This window comes from Drepanopeziza brunnea, assembly GCF_022702325.1.
Source record: "Drepanopeziza brunnea f. sp. 'multigermtubi' strain 214-2 chromosome Unknown ctg4, whole genome shotgun sequence".
Taxonomy (NCBI): domain Eukaryota; kingdom Fungi; phylum Ascomycota; class Leotiomycetes; order Helotiales; family Drepanopezizaceae; genus Drepanopeziza; species Drepanopeziza brunnea.
This window is the reverse complement of record NW_027094067.1, coordinates 1552726-1568826: the sequence shown is the minus strand read 5'-3', so window position 1 is coordinate 1568826 and position 16101 is coordinate 1552726. Positions and strand designations below refer to the sequence as shown.

Genomic DNA, 16101 nt, shown 5'->3' with positions numbered 1-16101 from the left:
TAATTGCTACTCCAGAGCTAGTGGATTTTTACCCAAAAAATAAAAAAAAACATACAAGATCACAGCAAAAGGGGAATCTCGCTTCCATGCACGGCCCGTCAATCTGCCGACATTCACTTCGATTCGGCCACTACAACAAACCCAGAACTTCCCCCAGGCACTTCTCCCGCTATCGTTCAACGAGAAATATCTTACCATATAAATGGCATATCCCACATCATTGATGGAGTCCGGCCTAATATCCATCGCCCTCGTCATAAGATCTCGCGACGGCCCGCGATTCGTTTTCCACTACCCACCACATCCTGATACCAAGGCTTCCCGCCGCAAGACCCTCTACGGGACCGAGCTCGACGAGAGCGACTCCGAAGAGGATGTCCCACCGACAGATAGCTCCGATCTCGAAGACAGTGGAATCGCCGGCAAAGTTCAAAGCCTAGACATGAGCGAGACGGCCGAGAAGAGAGATCACGTGGAGCCTGTCCAAGGAGACGACCATTACGATACCAGGAACGGCGAGCATGTTGTTCCTTGGGAGCGCCTGTTTGACTTTTATACTACAGATTTAGAGAGTATCTTGACACCGTCGAGAGCGTATCACAAGAAGAGGTTCGAGCTGTCGTTGGATCCACTCTATTTCGTTTCGTACCCGATGCATGTCTATCCGAATGGGCTTTGGAACAAGAAACTGAAGAAGTCGAAAAAGAGCAAGGGGGTTGATACGGAGACGAAGGCTTCGAGTAAGACCAGGTCCGTCCAGAGTGATGGGAAGGACAGATCCACCAGCGCGACATCGGCTGAGAATGCTTCGGAGAACGGGGAAGATCACGGAGGGATGACGATGTTTAATGTGGTTTTCATTCTCAATGTTGCTAAAGACGAAGCTGATGAGCGGATTCTTACGATATATGAGCATGTTATTAAGAAACTTAACAAGGCGATGAAGCACGCCCAGGCTACTGCTAATTATGTGTGGAAGGAATCGGAGATGATCCTCTTGATGAAGGAGAAGGCTCGGGAAGAGAGTGGGTACGGACTCAAATCGCTTGAAATCTGGTACTTACACCTCGCTAGGGCGTCCGATGAGTTGGCTGTGGACAGAGATACTGCTCAAGTCAACGCTTGCTGGCATACTGCGAGACGTATTTACTGCCATCTCCGGGAACAAGATCGTGACGTTTCCTGTTCGAAGTAAACCGCCAGAAGATATATCACTCCAAATTCCAGTTCCATCGTTCCTCGTTAGCATACCGACCTTTAATGAGAAGGCGATGCCCGGCCTGCTTCTCACTTCGGCAAACCCCTACATCGACGAGGAAGGGGTCGAGGACCCCTCTTATATCAACAAGCACTATGCTCTCCTCCTTCTCGACGACGAAAGCAAAATCATCCCTGAAATCCAAGCAGACGATACCGAACTCTCCGCACCACTCATAGAGTGTATCCGGCTTTGCAAGCCCACTCTATCCCTACTTCAAGTAGCCCAGATCAACTCCATCGAAGTCGGAAGCCTCCTCATCCTTGCCAACCACCTCATCCAATACCGACGAGCCGTCGCCATCCCACCCCTGCATGCACGCGAAATCTACATCGTCTCCCCCAACTGCGACAACCGCAAGCTCCCCGTGGCAAGCCTGGCATGGAAGAAAGCCTTCCCCCTCGCGCCCTCTCTCTCCAACTTCCTGGCTACCCTCTCCGTAGCACCTCGCCAATACAAGATCCACGCACCCAGCAAAGACCACCGGCCAACCTACCTCGACATGCTCGCCTGGCTCATCCGCGGCGGCTGGGTGACGCAGCTCCGCAGTTTCGCGTGGATCCTCGTCTGGCCAGAGATCATCTACGAAGTCGCGTACCAGCTCCGCTCCGACGCCATCGAGAAGGCAAAGAAGGGGATCAAGTCCCGTACCGGCTCAAGCGAGTCTGCCGAGTCGGAATCAACCGACGAGTCGAATCCAGACAGGAACCGCACCCTGGATCGCAACGCTCCGCTGACGACGGAGCAGGTAGCCGAGAATGCGCGGCTGGAGCGACTCGCTAATAAGGTCGCCAAGCAGGCTGCCGAAGAGGCGGCGGAGTTTGCAAAGATGCCTGCTCCCGTCGCGACGGATTACCCGTCTAAGAATAGAGCGGAGCATCTGAAGAACATAGCCCCGTATATCATCAGGGATCCGCACAAGGTGTCGCACGAAGAGTCGCTCTACATCGCGGCGCTCGGGAAGCGCTTTGCGGAGCCGAAGGCCAAGGAGTGCTGGCAGCGGTTCGCAAAGTACTTTAATGGGACGGAGGCCCTGGAGATGATCGCCCTGCGGGAGAACATGAAGCGCAAGGAGACGTGGGGCATACTGATGAACTACCAAGAGCATCTCCTGGTTTGCAGGCACTGGTGAGAGGGCATCTGTGTATGAGCCGGGGACACCGACTGTTGTCCACTGTGGCGGTGAAGACGGATAGCGTGAGTCCCATGGGATGAATGATAGCGCATCTTCGCCACGCCGATCATGAAGGGTTTTTCGTCGCCAGGCGAGGGAGCATACATTACACAACATACACAACATACACACATACACACATACACACATACACACATACACCCCCCTATAACCTCGACAGGTAGATGATAATACCTCTCTAGCTACATAGTCGCCTCAGTCCTTCCTTCCTTTACCGCATTCCTGCGCACTAACCGCCCCATCCCCTTCCAACCTTCCTCTACCAGTAATAAAATCCTCCCATCCCTTCCTTCCTTCCTTTCCCATATGCCATCCCATCCCATCCCATCCCGGCCTAGCTCAGCCCAGCTCAGCCCAGATAGACAAGACACATCATTCCCCTTTTCGTTTCTGACAGAGCACAGTACACCCACCAAGCCCATCAGCCACACAATGACTCATCATCACGCACACATCCCACACACACACACACATTACACCACACACTACACCACACACTACACCACACACTACACACACACACACACACACACGATACAGCCTCACCACCCATGTGATGCCAACAGGTGGTAAACCCACCCACCCAGCACCCGTCAGCCACACAGCTATACGTACGTCGACCTACACTACCTACGGTATCTACCAACCTAGGTACCTACCGTATTGCCTCTCTCTCCCCCCCCTCTCATTTCCAGTTTCCAGTTTCCAGTTTCCAGTTTGTTTTCCCAGTTTTTCCTGTTTCCTGTTTGTTTTCCCAGTTTTTCCTGTTTTTCTATTTTTCGTCCTCCCCCCCTCCCCCGTCGGTTTGCCGGGTGGGCGCGTGATTAGGTGATTGCGTGACAATGACGATAGGTTGGTGATGGTGATGGTGATACGGAGAGGGATTGAGAGACAGAGAGAGAGAGAGAGATGGGGGCAGAAGGACCTATGCGATTCCTGCTGCTGCTGCTGCTGGACCCTTGGCCATTCATGATACGGTCGATACGTGTTCTTGTCGGTCGGTGCGGTATCCCAAAAGGTCGGGAAGAGGTTGGGGGATCGGATCAGCCTGAATGTCAGCATCAGTATCAGCACTCCCTAAGAAATCTTCGAGGTATCCAAATCGCATCACCTTACTGATTACGCTCACCGGGTGTCGGTCTAGAGACTAGACCCGGCGACTGACAGATGTCTGTCTGCCAAAATACTCGTTTGTTCAGGATCAAGTTTGTCCAGCATGGCAAATGCACAACACAGAAATTCCAAAAATCGAGATGTGACGGGTTACATTAAAAAATAGCAGGTCTCTGCATAAGGCAGAGGCACAGCAGCTAGCTAGATATATAGCACAATTCCTAAACGATAACCCTCGAGGGCTGCAAACACGCGCAGAACCAAACAATGCAAGGTATCATAGAGCAGAATTCAAAATCAGAACAAGTGCAGAAACCCAATGCAGAAAACCATGTGAATGCTGTGTCCCAGAGCCAACGACAAATTCTCCAACCCGAAACCCTGAAGTGCCCACATGCTAGACTCGTATTCTGCGAGCAACGCCAGCCAACCCATGCTATCTCGGCTCCAAAATACCCCTCAATGCGAAACGCAAGACGCCCGAAGAGTTGAAAATGTTGACACCCCCCCCCCCCCCCCCCCCCCCCAAAATCAAACGGTATGTCCACAGGGCAGATGGAACCTGTCGTCGATACTCGATTCAGATGCCATCAGCTTAATGATACTCATTGCGTGAGGTCCATTCCGTACTCATCCTCCTCTTTAAAGCTGATCGAGCCGGGCCCACTACTGTTCTGACCACTCCAGTATTGACCGGCGCCGCCCAGGCCTGCATCTGCCCCATTGTCGGGGCTCATGGAGGTATCCGTACGACCAAGAGCATCTCCTCTGACATCCGTATGTTTTGGAACACGTAGGCCAGTACCAGGTGCTCGGGAGTATTCGAAGGTGGACGAGTCGTTCTTTATCATTGCATCCATCAGCTCCGTCTGCATCCGCTTCTCATTCTCGGACTGCTGGAAAGGGAACTTCCCACCCAGGTCGTTGATGTAGTTGTTGAGCTCTTCCATTTGATGGATCTTTGTGTGCAGCATCCACATGAGGTCGCGAGTCCAGCTCACCGCACCATTGAGGATATCCCCTTTGTTAGGACCCTTGTCCTTCTCTTCGATGGGTATTCCCGTAGTGATATTCCCAGCGGTCGCTCGGCGGGCACCAGGTCCAGCCAGACCCGAGGTGGCCTGTGGAGGACTCATGCCAGTGGCAGCAAGAGTTGGAGACAGTGGAGAGTTGTTCTGGAGCGCCTTTCGTACTTTTTCGTCCTCAAGACGATGCATTGGGACAAGATGACTCAGCTCCTGGATGCGCTCATTTATGTTGTCTCGTCTCCGGCGTTCTACGAGATTGTGAGACTCTCGCCGTCTCCTCCGTTTCAGTTCTTGCGATTGGAGAGCAGGAGCGCTACCCACAGAATGGCCATTGTTCAGTTTTGCCGGCATCGAAGCTCCTTTCAGGACATCGGAGATCTGAGTTGTGGGATGGTTGGTATGCATTGGTGAGAATTCGGAGCCAGGAAATGACCCAAGACTGTTGGCGGTCTGGTTCCACTGATCAGAGAGTGTCTTCTGGTGTCGATGAGATGAATGCGTCCGAATAGGCTGAGCTCCGAAATTCGCGTTCTCCGTCGACCCTAACTGAAGGGCGGCCATGTTGGAAGTCGTCTTTGGCGTGAGAGGGCTTCTGTTAGAGCCCTTCCTTCCTAAAGTGGCATTCAGCCTGGGCCGTTGCTGTTTAGAGAAGCCACCTGCATCCGCCAAGCCATTGTGCATATCCGACCCGATAATGGGTGAGCCGGCATACGAGCCTGAATGTAGCGAGTTTCCAAAGGCGTTTTGAGGTTGCATGCGGAACTGGGCGTGATTGAAGTTGCTCACGAATGGGCTTTGAATAGGGTCGCCTTCTGGAGTATTCGAGTAATTGTTGAAGTTGTTCGGGTCTGCCGACAAAGCGGGCGTTCCATTGTGCATAGGGTACATCGTGTTGGCTGGCATGTCGTAACTTATCCCATGGCTGCCGTTAACGTGCATCCCTTGATGATTAGAATGTATGCTGTTTGGCTCCAGACTATCGAGTAGTTCATCATCACCAAATTGGCCTCGGCCACTGTGGTTGTTGGCATAACCGAAGGGTGATGACCCATAAGCGCCGTTTGGAATAGCCACACCATTTCCGGCCATCGTGAGGTCGTTCGGGTTGATGCTGCCTCCGTGAGGGTTTCCGAATTGTCCGAAGTGCTGCTGCTGAGGGACGTAGCTCTGCGGCGCACCTGCCATGAACCTTTGATCGTTGTGAGAGTGATAGTACTGATCTTCAGGTTCTTCCTTGATGAATGGGCTGGACGCGCCCGTGCCGGCCATTTTCACTCCTTGACCAGGTCCAACGAGGGTTTATGCAGCTATCAGTATATGGCGGGTAGGTGTTTGTCGAGTCGATGCAGGGCACAATTGATGTATCTAAAATGTGTGACAAACGTTAGTTACTGTGGTAGGTATAGAAGCGCCAGCAGATTTTAGACATGTAGCAATCAAAGAAAATCTGGACCAGCCTCTCGGCGCAAGGCGCATGAAAGAGACAAAAGTTTTTGGACAGCAATTGCTATGCGGGGATGCCTGCGCCCTCCCTAGCGGTGACAAGACTTGAAGGATACGCGCATAATACAGTACTCGGTAAGAAAGCGCACTCACTTCGGCTGAGATTGTCGCGATGATCGGAAGCAACAGAATTCTCTACTCGGCGGATGCTGAAAGGGCTGTATGACCAGAAACTCTTGAACAGGTTTGGGAGTCTATTCGCAAGTTCTTACGCTGCCTGCCACGAGGGATTATCGTCCTTGGCGCAGAGGGCGATTGATGACTTCCGGACACTCTCGAGAGAAAGGAGGGGGGGTTTGTCTAACAGTCCATCAATTAGCGCTAGAAAGGGCAGCTGTGGGCAGGGAGCGCCGGCGAGGCAAGAGTGAGCCGTCGTCGTCGTTGGTGTCGGTGTCGGTGTCGGTGTCGGTGTCGGTGTCGACGAGGGTAATAAGATTCCAATTTCCTTACCTCTCTCACTCAGGGTGTGCGCTTTTGATTAGGTGAAGAGCAAGCAGGTTCGAAGCGTGGAAGAAAGTGTATGCGGCACTGGTGACGTTCGAGACGGGTACGGGTAGGTATCCCACGATAATCTGCTGCAGCCTCAGATAGGCGGACGAAGGAACGGTGAAGATCGCGGTTTGGCTCGGGCTGGAGATACCGAGACACAAGTTTGGGGTTGGGGTTGGGGTTGGGGGTGGGGTGGGGGGGGGGGGGGGGGGGGGGGGGAAAGGGAGGGGAGGGTGGATTGGTGGAGAGAAAAGCGAGAAGCGGGTGGAAAAAGTGGGAACGGGGGACCAGGGAACGGGGAACGGGGAAACGGGGAATCGACGAAATCCAACCTTTGTTTCCCAGATCGAGTTCCAAGAGCGAGGATGGTGCAGAGGCTCGAGCGAATTTGGGATTATTGGAGGGAGAGAGAGAGAGCGAGTTGAAGAGAGGAGCCGACGAGACTGTGGAGTGGTGGATACGGTGGATATATCGTGTGGGTGGATGGATGGATGGATTGGTAGGTGGGAGGTGGGATAAGGTACCGGTACAGGTACAGTAGGTAGGTAAGGTAGGATAAGCTGGGAGGGCTACCGGTAGATAGGGTGGGGCGTGTTCCGTTGTCGTGTATGATGTACGTACAGTAGAATCTCCGAATCGATAGAGTCCGTATGGTTGGTTGTTGTGCTTATTTTGAGTGACAATAGCGGTACCTTCTGTACTGTATGTAGAGGTATTCGATGGATGCAATCGATGGAGCCAGCAGCAACCGGAGCAGAACTGAGAAGGCTCCGACGCCAAGTACGGGTGCGGGTACGGATACGGTACGACTGCCACTGTGGCACTTTGACACTTTGCACTTTGCTCTGTGTTCTGTGTTCTGTGTTCTGTGTCTGGGTTCTGGCTTCTGGATTCTCTGTTCTCTGCTCTCTGTTTCTCGCGCCTGTTCTTGTCGATAGCTTTCGGATTTGCAGCCGGCTGTGAATGTGAAGCCGATGAGGTGGCGGAAGGACAAGCTGGACCGGTACCGATAGCTCGATCGATGGAGAGAACGGGAACGAAAGTACCTGACTCGGTACCGAGAACAAAAATAGATAGGTAATATGCGGCTCTTCACAAAAAATCGGTAGGTCGGGACGTCTGACAAGCAGGTAGAGGAGAGAGGGCATGTCGCCTTTTATGTTTCCATGATCCGTTCGTTTATTCATTCTACCGGTACTCTACGGTCTTGCATTCATTACGAAGGGGGGGGCCATGGGATCGACTCTTTTGGTCTCAAAGTACGATGGAGGGCAGAGGGCAGAGGGCAAGAGACCCAGCTGGGCCAAGGGAGGGAGGCCGAGGGAGGCCAAGGGAGGCGGGCTAAAAAGCTTGGATGGGGGGGGGGAGGGCAGACAGTGCCGTACCTACATACTACTACGTACCAACTCCGGAGGTACGTAAGGTACCTCTACCTACATACATACATACAATAGCTAGGTAAATACTGCGCTACTCCATATTCCCAGCTTCACGTCCTAACCGCGACAGCCACCACGCACCAAGTCAAGTCATCCCTCCTCGTGTGTCTCAGTCCAATACTGTGGTTGGACAGACAGACCTCACTCAGACCTCGCTTCTGCAGCCCTGCATCCCCATCTCATCATCAGCAACCTCTCTCTCTCTCTCTCTCTACCTTACCATAGGTACTACTCCCACTCACCCCATTCCCTTCCCGTCCTCACTACCACTACCACTACCACACCCTCACCCTCACCCTCACCCTCACCCTCACCCTCGCCCACACCCATACGGACCTTGGCTCTGGCCAGAAACCGCCGCCACTCTCACGTCTACCTATATCGCCTCACCTCGATACACTGCTACCTACATATTCAGCTTCTTCGTCTGCCGCCAGCCCCCCCCCCCCCCACAGCAGTTCGCAGACTCTGGCAACCTCGACGCCTACCAATAAAGACACCCACACCCATCGTCCTACAGCTCCCGCGACTGGACCTTTTGAGGATCATTTCAATCACGAGCCAGCTTCTCCTGCAACCCTTGCGGCATTCGTGGTCATTGCTCCCCCCCTCCCACCCCCCCCCCCCCATACCAACTTGCGCCCAGTCGTGTCGACTCCACACGGTCCGGTCCATCGAAGCATAGCTAGCATACCCGCATCCATACTCCGCATTTCGACCGACGACCAATACAGCAGACCACCAGCCCAGCATCCCCGCCCGCTATATTCTCCGTGGATCGCTCTGCAAGACGGATCCTCCCTCTTAAGCATTACGGTTGCTTCGATCGGCTTGCTGCAACCTTAATCTCATAACCACCGGCCCCCTTGCGGACTAGCACACACCCAGACATGGCCTCTACATCCTTCAGAGATTCCATGAACTCTTTAGGGTGGTCACGACGAGATCCGGACCTCCCCGTCAACACTGCTCAGCAGACCGGTCTCTTGTCGTCGATCAAGTCCTTGAACCCCTTCGGAGACGGTGGTTATGTTAGACTACCAACCGTTGAAGGGCCCGGTGCGCCTCTCCCTGCCCGGAACCGACGCGAAGAAGAGGAGGCTTGGTTTGCGCGTGAGTCAGATATTTACTATTTTTTGCAACGCGCTTCACTGTCCCTGCATCAACCTTCTTCACGGGCCAAGTGCGACATGCAGCAGCAGTGGTGTTTGGATCTTGTTCGTATTACTCGGGAGCAACGCCGAGAGGCTGACGCGTATCACCACTAGTGAGTAGATGGGACCGACTTTTGATATTTGGTGGCTGTAACCTAGGGGCCCTGGCCTGCTTTGTTCTGGTTTTTGCTCTCTGGCCAATCATGATGGCCAAGCCGAGGAAGTTTGCTCTTCTGTAAGTCATACTATTCCATTTGATATTTCGAAGCCGTCAAGAAGTCGATTCAACTAGGCTGGATGGGGGGGGGGGGGGGGGGGGGGGGGGGGGGGGGGGGGGGGGGATATGCCTCTCATCTCTTCAACCATCATAATCCAGGATTATCTTGATGTCTCAGACACTGATTCGATCTTGTGACACCAGATGGTCTTTAGGATCGGCCTTGTTTCTTGCGTCGTGGGCAGCGATGATGGGCCCCTGGGCATACGCTTCGCACTTGATGTCCTCACAACGCCTCCCGTTTACTGCGGCTTACTTTGGGTCCATAGCCCTCACTTTGTATTTCAGTCTCGGTGTAAGCTCCCTCCCAATGCGGGGATAGTTTGTCTGTTGCTAAGCCAAAGCATGAACAGCTCCAAAGCACGATCCTCACCCTGATCTCAGCCTTGATACAACTAGCATGCTTGGTGTGGTACCTGGTTAGCTATTTTCCAATGGGTTCTAGCGGGTAAGACTCTTCCCAATGTTCTGCGTCGTTCAAGGTGGTGGCCAATATCTTGGCAGGGCCCCTGCTGGGAGAGTTTTCTAGGCGCTGATCCTCAAACAGATTACGACTTGCAACGAACTTTGGTGCTTCAAGAGCTGCAGCTTGGATGACCGGGTGAGGCGGAGGTGAACGAACGATGGTACCAGCAAGTTGCGACGGCTGTATCGCACCATTTAGACGCAAAGTGAATGCACATCATTCCTCTGAGACCTTTTGGCAGTCTCGTGAGAATGTGCAACTCGAGCGGGCGGGAACGTGTTGGTAGCTGCGATTTAAGGGAAGCTATTTAAGGCTGCCTTGATTCCAGGTCCTCGATAGGAGGAGGAACTGCTCTGCCGCAACAAAACATACTTGTGTAGAGGGGAGAGAGGTGGCAAGTTTGCCGGTCAATGACACGCTGTTTACCTCTACAAAGGAGACACAACTTCAGGACTATGTCCTGGACCGGAGCTCTCTGAATGTCACCATGTCAAAATATGGCCCAAGATCCGAAGACCCACTCCCATTCCTTCCTTGCCCTTGCCTGCCTGTCGTGAATTGTATGCGGCTCAGATGCCGGCCAGCCACCTGCCGTACCCCGATTGCACATTTACAAATTCTTCCCAAAAGCCGCTTGTAGCCCCAGTCGAGACTGAAAGAAAGAGGTATGAAGATTCCTCAAGAGCGTCAGCTACAGCGTCAGGTATGTTTACCATCCATCCATCGTGTGACTTATACTTGGTAGCATCCGCTTCGCTGGAGCTCTCGTGACGGAGGCCCCCGCAAGTGGGAGTAGACCGGTCGGTACGTGCGTAAATTCATCTACTTGTTGTCTTGATTACAATACTGCGGAGTACCGGAAAATGCGTGTCGGACCAAAAAGCTTCGGGCGCACGTTTCAGCGGGTCATGGCCCGGAAGGAGGCAGAAAGTCATAAAGTAGAATAATTGGGAACACAGTCGGAGCCCCATCTCGCCGGCTGGGAGGAGCAGGAATCTTAAAGGAATCTGAGGATACGAGTTAGGTAGGTACCGGTACCTAACATAGCTATCATCCATCCCATGTGCCCGTCCATGTGAAGTACCGGTACGACACTCTACCTAGCCGCTGCAAAGTGAAAGCGAAATGTTTGCCTACATTGCTTACAACTGCTACCAGTACCTAGTCTACTGTGATTAATTTGAATTAAAATGAAAATGTCCAAGGTCAATGAAACAAAAGCGTGACAGAAACACGTAGGAAGGAGGCCTTAGTTGGGTAGTGAGCAGCGAAGGGAACGCTAGTGTGTGGTCCTCCAAAGAAGCTCCTCCAAAAAAAAAATCTTGCCCTAAACCCGCCCCCTCCCACCACATTGCTCAACTCTTCAACTCTCTCCCCTCCACACGACAACAACATTTCGAGGTACGCGGTCTCTTCAGTCTATCGGCCCTCTCTTGGATCCGCTCGCATTCTCGTCTTTGAGATACCGTACCCCACCCATCCTATCCAACCCTCTCGCGCGTGTCACTCACTGCTTTGTGGTCTGCCGGTGGTAGTCAGTGTGGTACCTGTATCAAACGCTTGAGACAGATTCCTGCTGCGTTGCCGACCTGTTCGCCTTCCACCTCCAGGCACCACGAAGCATTTCAAAGCGACCTGACTGCCTGTACCGGCGCCTTCTGGGATCGTCGCCGGCTTTCTGCGACATTTGAAGAGCTTGTGTGCGTTTCCTGCCCGGTTATTCGCGCAGCAGAGCGGCCATTTACTCCCTCGCTCCCTCACTCCCTCATCTCCGGACCAGAACACATTGCCCCACTTACAAAAACATTCATCATACGCTAGAGCATTGAGCTGACATCCGATTTTATTGCAGAAATCGTGTCGTCTTGTGGTCTCTGCCAGCAACGTGCGCGTCATCCAACCAACAACCTCCTCACCCCTACACGGGCTGACCAGTCGACCTGCGACGCTCTCTATCAAATCCTTGATACCCAGACTCCCTTGCGGAATATTCTTGGAGACAGATTCCTGGGGCCAGCAAACGGTCGATATCACAGATCTACACGAAGGTACCCCTCTACTCGATCGGCACTATCGGAACTCGAAGTCGAGATTATTGTTCTGTCTCTCCTACACCCACCGCGGTCTCCAGCCGGCGATACCGGCGCAGTGGGGAAGTCGTGCGGAGAGGTCATACAAGCCTCTCCGGACATCCAGATCTGAGGTGATTGTGAATCGCCTTCAGTGCTGAGATATTGGTGTAGTTGGTGAAAACCAACCGATCTGTATTTACGAAGCATACCGAGGTCTCTCAATTGACATCTCTCGTGTGTCTCGCAATGAGTTCCACCACGTCCAAACCGAACGGCGAAGCCGCTCCGGCTCCACCGGTCTTTTCATACGCACAAGCTGCCAAAGGCCGCGCCGCTGCTACAACAGCTTCCGCCATGCAGTCACACCAAGCAGCCGTTTCCGGCAACACCCCACCAGCCAAGGAGTCGGGCTCTACAATTGATACGCCTTCTGTCGGCTCGGAGGGAGGCGATCGGAGTGTCAATGGGAGCTACGAGACCTTGAGTAAGGGTGAGATTCCAGACTCGAGCAGGAATCCAGACGTCAAGACTATGAAAGCCGGCTCTCCAGCCACTTCGCCAAGTTTCGGCACAGCCTCGACTTCAACGCTACCGAAGGAGGACAAGGAAGACGACTTCACTCTGGTCGGGGGATCCGAGTCAAATCGTGATCGACATTCTCATGGTGCGGGGGAGAGACATGCCGACGGCGAGGGGCGTAGAGGCAAGAAGGGTAAGAAGGAAAAGAAGCCCACCGAGAAGGATGGCGAGAAGGAAAAGGAAAAGGAAAAGGAGAAAGAGGAAGTGAAACCCGAAGTCTTCGTCCCTGCCCCCTTACCGACCGTGAACTTCTGGCAACAACGAAAGGAAGACGCGGCCAAGTCGAAGCCGAATTCTGTGACTAGGCAAGGCCTGGAAGGCTCTAATGAGCTTAATTCTACACCAAACACCAAGTCTATTGATAATAAGAAGCGGGCCAAGTCAGTGGTGGCTGAAGAGGCCGATAAGATGCTGTCTCCAGCTCAGGTCGGCGCGGGCAAAGATGCACAAATCTCGAGCAAGGCCCAGAAGAAGGGGAGCGAGGTTGTGAGCAAGAAGGACGATACCCCTAAGCGTTCAGGTCCTCGAGGTAGCAGAGCAGCTGAGAAAGATGAGAGGCCAGTGGCAAGTCAACTGCCCCCACCTGTGGAGGATGCCATGTCGTGGCCAACTCCCGAGACGGCTGTCGAGGAGGAGAAGCGGAAGGCCCAGGAGAAGGTAGACAAGGACGACAAGGAGGAGAACGCCCCCAACAAGCCACGCACCAAGGAGAAGTGGGTTCATGTTCCTTACATCCCATCAGTCACATTCAACACCCCACTGCCAACTAGAGGTGGTCGAGGGCGTGGTGGAGCTCGTGGCGGCCGAACAGAGGCTGGTGGACGTTCGAGTCATGTAACAAACGGTGCGGGAGAGAAGCCCCAGAATGGGTCTGCGTCAGCAGATGGAGATGCGAGATCGAGCTCTGTTCCTCCCACAACCAAGAGCCGAACCCCCAATGAGTCCACCATGGCGCGAAAGGCTTCATTGGCACAGGCTGGAGATAAGATTAAATCTGGTCCACTGAAGACTGAGCATGTCTCCCACCCTGGCATTCAATATGCCCCTCAACCCGGCCAGCCAAACCAGTTTGAGCCCAACCAGGAGCAACGGCTTCTTCCAGGTGAAACCAACAAGCATTTGAAACAGGACCAGATGCAAGGAAGCGTTCTTGACAACCAGGCACATCCGAGTGCAGGTAATGGTCGCAAAGGCGAGCAGAAGGGATCTGAGCAGTTCAAGGAGAATCCTTTTGGCAAAGACAGCACTCATCAAAATCGTGATCGGAATGATGCCCGAGGCCGTGGAGGCTTCCGTGGCAGAGTAGCCCATGCTGGCTACACGAACGGCCAGCCTCACCCCCAGAATGTCTTCGCCAACGGCCATGGAGCACCAAATGGGTACCCAGGTCGTCAGAGCTCTGGTCCATATAGTCCTCCACTCCAGTCAATTCCATTCGGCAACCAGTATGCGCCACCACCTCCAAGAGGCGGTCGAGGAAATCGATCCCAGTCCATTCCCAACAACGGCATGTACGGACGATACCCTCCCAACGGTGTTTCCCAGCACATGCCACCACTTCAGACGTCCAACCAAGTGTATGAATACCAACATATGCAAGGACCCATGAGTGCTACACCCTACCAACCTTATATGGACCAAGTATCTGTGCTTGCAATGGTCTCGATGCAGCTGGAATACTATTTCTCTATCGACAACCTTTGCAAGGACGTCTTCTTGCGAAGGCATATGGACTCCCAAGGTTTCGTGTTCCTGGCTTTCATCGCCGGCTTCAAGCGCATCCAAGCCTTGACCCACGAGTTCGAGCTTTTACGATTTGCTTGCCATGAGTCGGACATCATTGAGCTGGTCAGAGGTGATGATGGCCACGATCGATTGCGGAGAAGAGAAGGCTGGGAGAAGTTCGTTGTGCCGATGGATGAACGTGATGAATCGGTGAGAAACGCCGGTCCTTCCAGTGTTCAGCACCGCTCCCCTCAATCTCCAAATTCCCAGCATGCGGGATCAATGGGTATGCCAAACCAACATATCATGTCGCCTGGCGCCTTCTCGCCGAACGGTACCGAGGCCAGTTTACGCTATCAACAAAATGGTGCAGGCCCCGTCTCTAATGGCAATGGTAGCGCCTACTACCCCGAGACTCCTCTATCGGCTGCTGTACCAGACTTTGCACCAGGACTGCTATCCCTCAGTGGCCTTCAGGATCCCCTTGAAGCCGCAACAACATTCAACGACGACGAGGTTGCCAAGCTGACTCTCGTTTTCAAAACTCCCAAAGGCAGCGAGGACTCAAAGCTCAAGTCGCCCTTCAATGGTGCTCCCGCCAGAACCTTCTCTAACGGCTCCATCGATGGGAGATCGATCGTTGAGGAACTCTTTGATGACCAACGCCAGGGTCGGACTTTGACTAATGGCTCACATACCTCAGAAACGTAAGACTAGTCCTGAGAATCGTGTCCTTTCAGCATGCTAATTTATGCCAAAAGATCCCCCGAGAGTCTCCGGCGTTCAAGAAGCCCTTTTACTCCTCTGTCGCCCACCCAGTCCACCTCCGGCAACGGACTTCCAGTCATGTGGGTGAAGGGCCAGGGACAACAGTCGTTCGTTTCGCCTGGTAACTCTGAGGAGCTATACACCACCTTTCGCTCCCGTGCCTTGAACCATCGAGAGAACTCCACCCCTGGTGAGACTCATCCAGACATGAAACTTCTTTATGAATTCTGGTCACATTTCTTGTGCAGAAACTTCAACGCCAAGATGTACACCGAGTTCAGACAGTATGCCTTCGAGGATGCTCAACAAAACGCTATGGACGGAACCAACAGTCTCATCAGCTACTACTCCGAGATCCTCAGTAGCAAGAGGAAGGTTATCCCTGATGTACTTGCCTTGCATTATGTCGAGTTGGTGAAGAGCGAGGATGTCGCAGGTCCCCGACCAGCACTGGAGAGACTCCGCATAGCTTGGCGCGATGGAGCCCTAGACATGAAGAGCCGAAAGAAGATTGGCAATCTGGTCGACAAGAAGCTGAAGGATGAACTCGATCGAGCACCCCATGCCAAGGCTGATTCCTGATCGAATCCATTCTTTGAATCTTTGATGAACACTTTCGGCCCCACACTCTTGGCATCTGGATTGCGCCCACATGGATCCTTTAGCTCTCCCGCTTAGGATAGCTAGCTATCTTCTGGTGTTACGACACAACCAGGTCTCGCTCAGATTTTCTGCTTTCAGGTCGGCTCTTGGTTTGGGCCACTCGACATTGATTGCATTTACGAGTTTTGTTTGACGGTACCACGGCGTTTTTAAGGAGCTCTCAGAAGGTTAGAGATCTCTCGGTATCTTCGAACCTGTCCACTCTCTTTCGAGGAGGGTGCGAACGTGGATTGCTTTTTCATTCGTTTTTGTTTGCTTACTTGTTGATATTCCTGCATAGCCCGTCCTTTACCGCCCAAAAGTCCAGGCATTTAGGCGTAATGCCTTTTCGTCCCTCAAAAGGCCTACACGCGATTGATGGGGGTTTCCAAA

The 16101-nt window shown here is 53.2% G+C and overlaps 4 protein-coding genes across 4 annotated transcripts; 3 read left to right on the top strand and 1 right to left on the bottom strand.

Annotated features, from left to right (window-relative positions):
- Positions 1-202: 202 nt before the first annotated feature.
- On the top strand, positions 203-2390 carry L3040_003229 (uncharacterized protein; the record flags this gene model as incomplete). The annotated part of the gene is made up of 2 exons (XM_007293752.1): positions 203-1025; positions 1075-2390. 2 exons carry the CDS (start codon positions 203-205, stop codon positions 2388-2390), a joined length of 2139 nt encoding a protein of 712 aa, XP_007293814.1.
- Positions 2391-4171: 1781 nt separating this feature from the next.
- L3040_003228 (uncharacterized protein) lies at positions 4172-5863 on the bottom strand (the record flags this gene model as incomplete). The annotated part of the gene is made up of 1 exon (XM_007293753.1): positions 4172-5863. One exon carries the CDS (start codon positions 5861-5863, stop codon positions 4172-4174), a length of 1692 nt encoding a protein of 563 aa, XP_007293815.1.
- A 3052-nt stretch (positions 5864-8915) lies between these two features.
- On the top strand, positions 8916-10061 carry L3040_003227 (uncharacterized protein; the record flags this gene model as incomplete). The annotated part of the gene is made up of 5 exons (XM_066154386.1): positions 8916-9138; positions 9294-9414; positions 9601-9751; positions 9810-9904; positions 10004-10061. 5 exons carry the CDS (start codon positions 8916-8918, stop codon positions 10059-10061), a joined length of 648 nt encoding a protein of 215 aa, XP_066012354.1.
- Positions 10062-12240: 2179 nt separating this feature from the next.
- On the top strand, positions 12241-15648 carry L3040_003226 (uncharacterized protein; the record flags this gene model as incomplete). The annotated part of the gene is made up of 2 exons (XM_007293755.1): positions 12241-15005; positions 15060-15648. 2 exons carry the CDS (start codon positions 12241-12243, stop codon positions 15646-15648), a joined length of 3354 nt encoding a protein of 1117 aa, XP_007293817.1.
- Between the last annotated feature and the right edge of the window lie 453 nt (positions 15649-16101).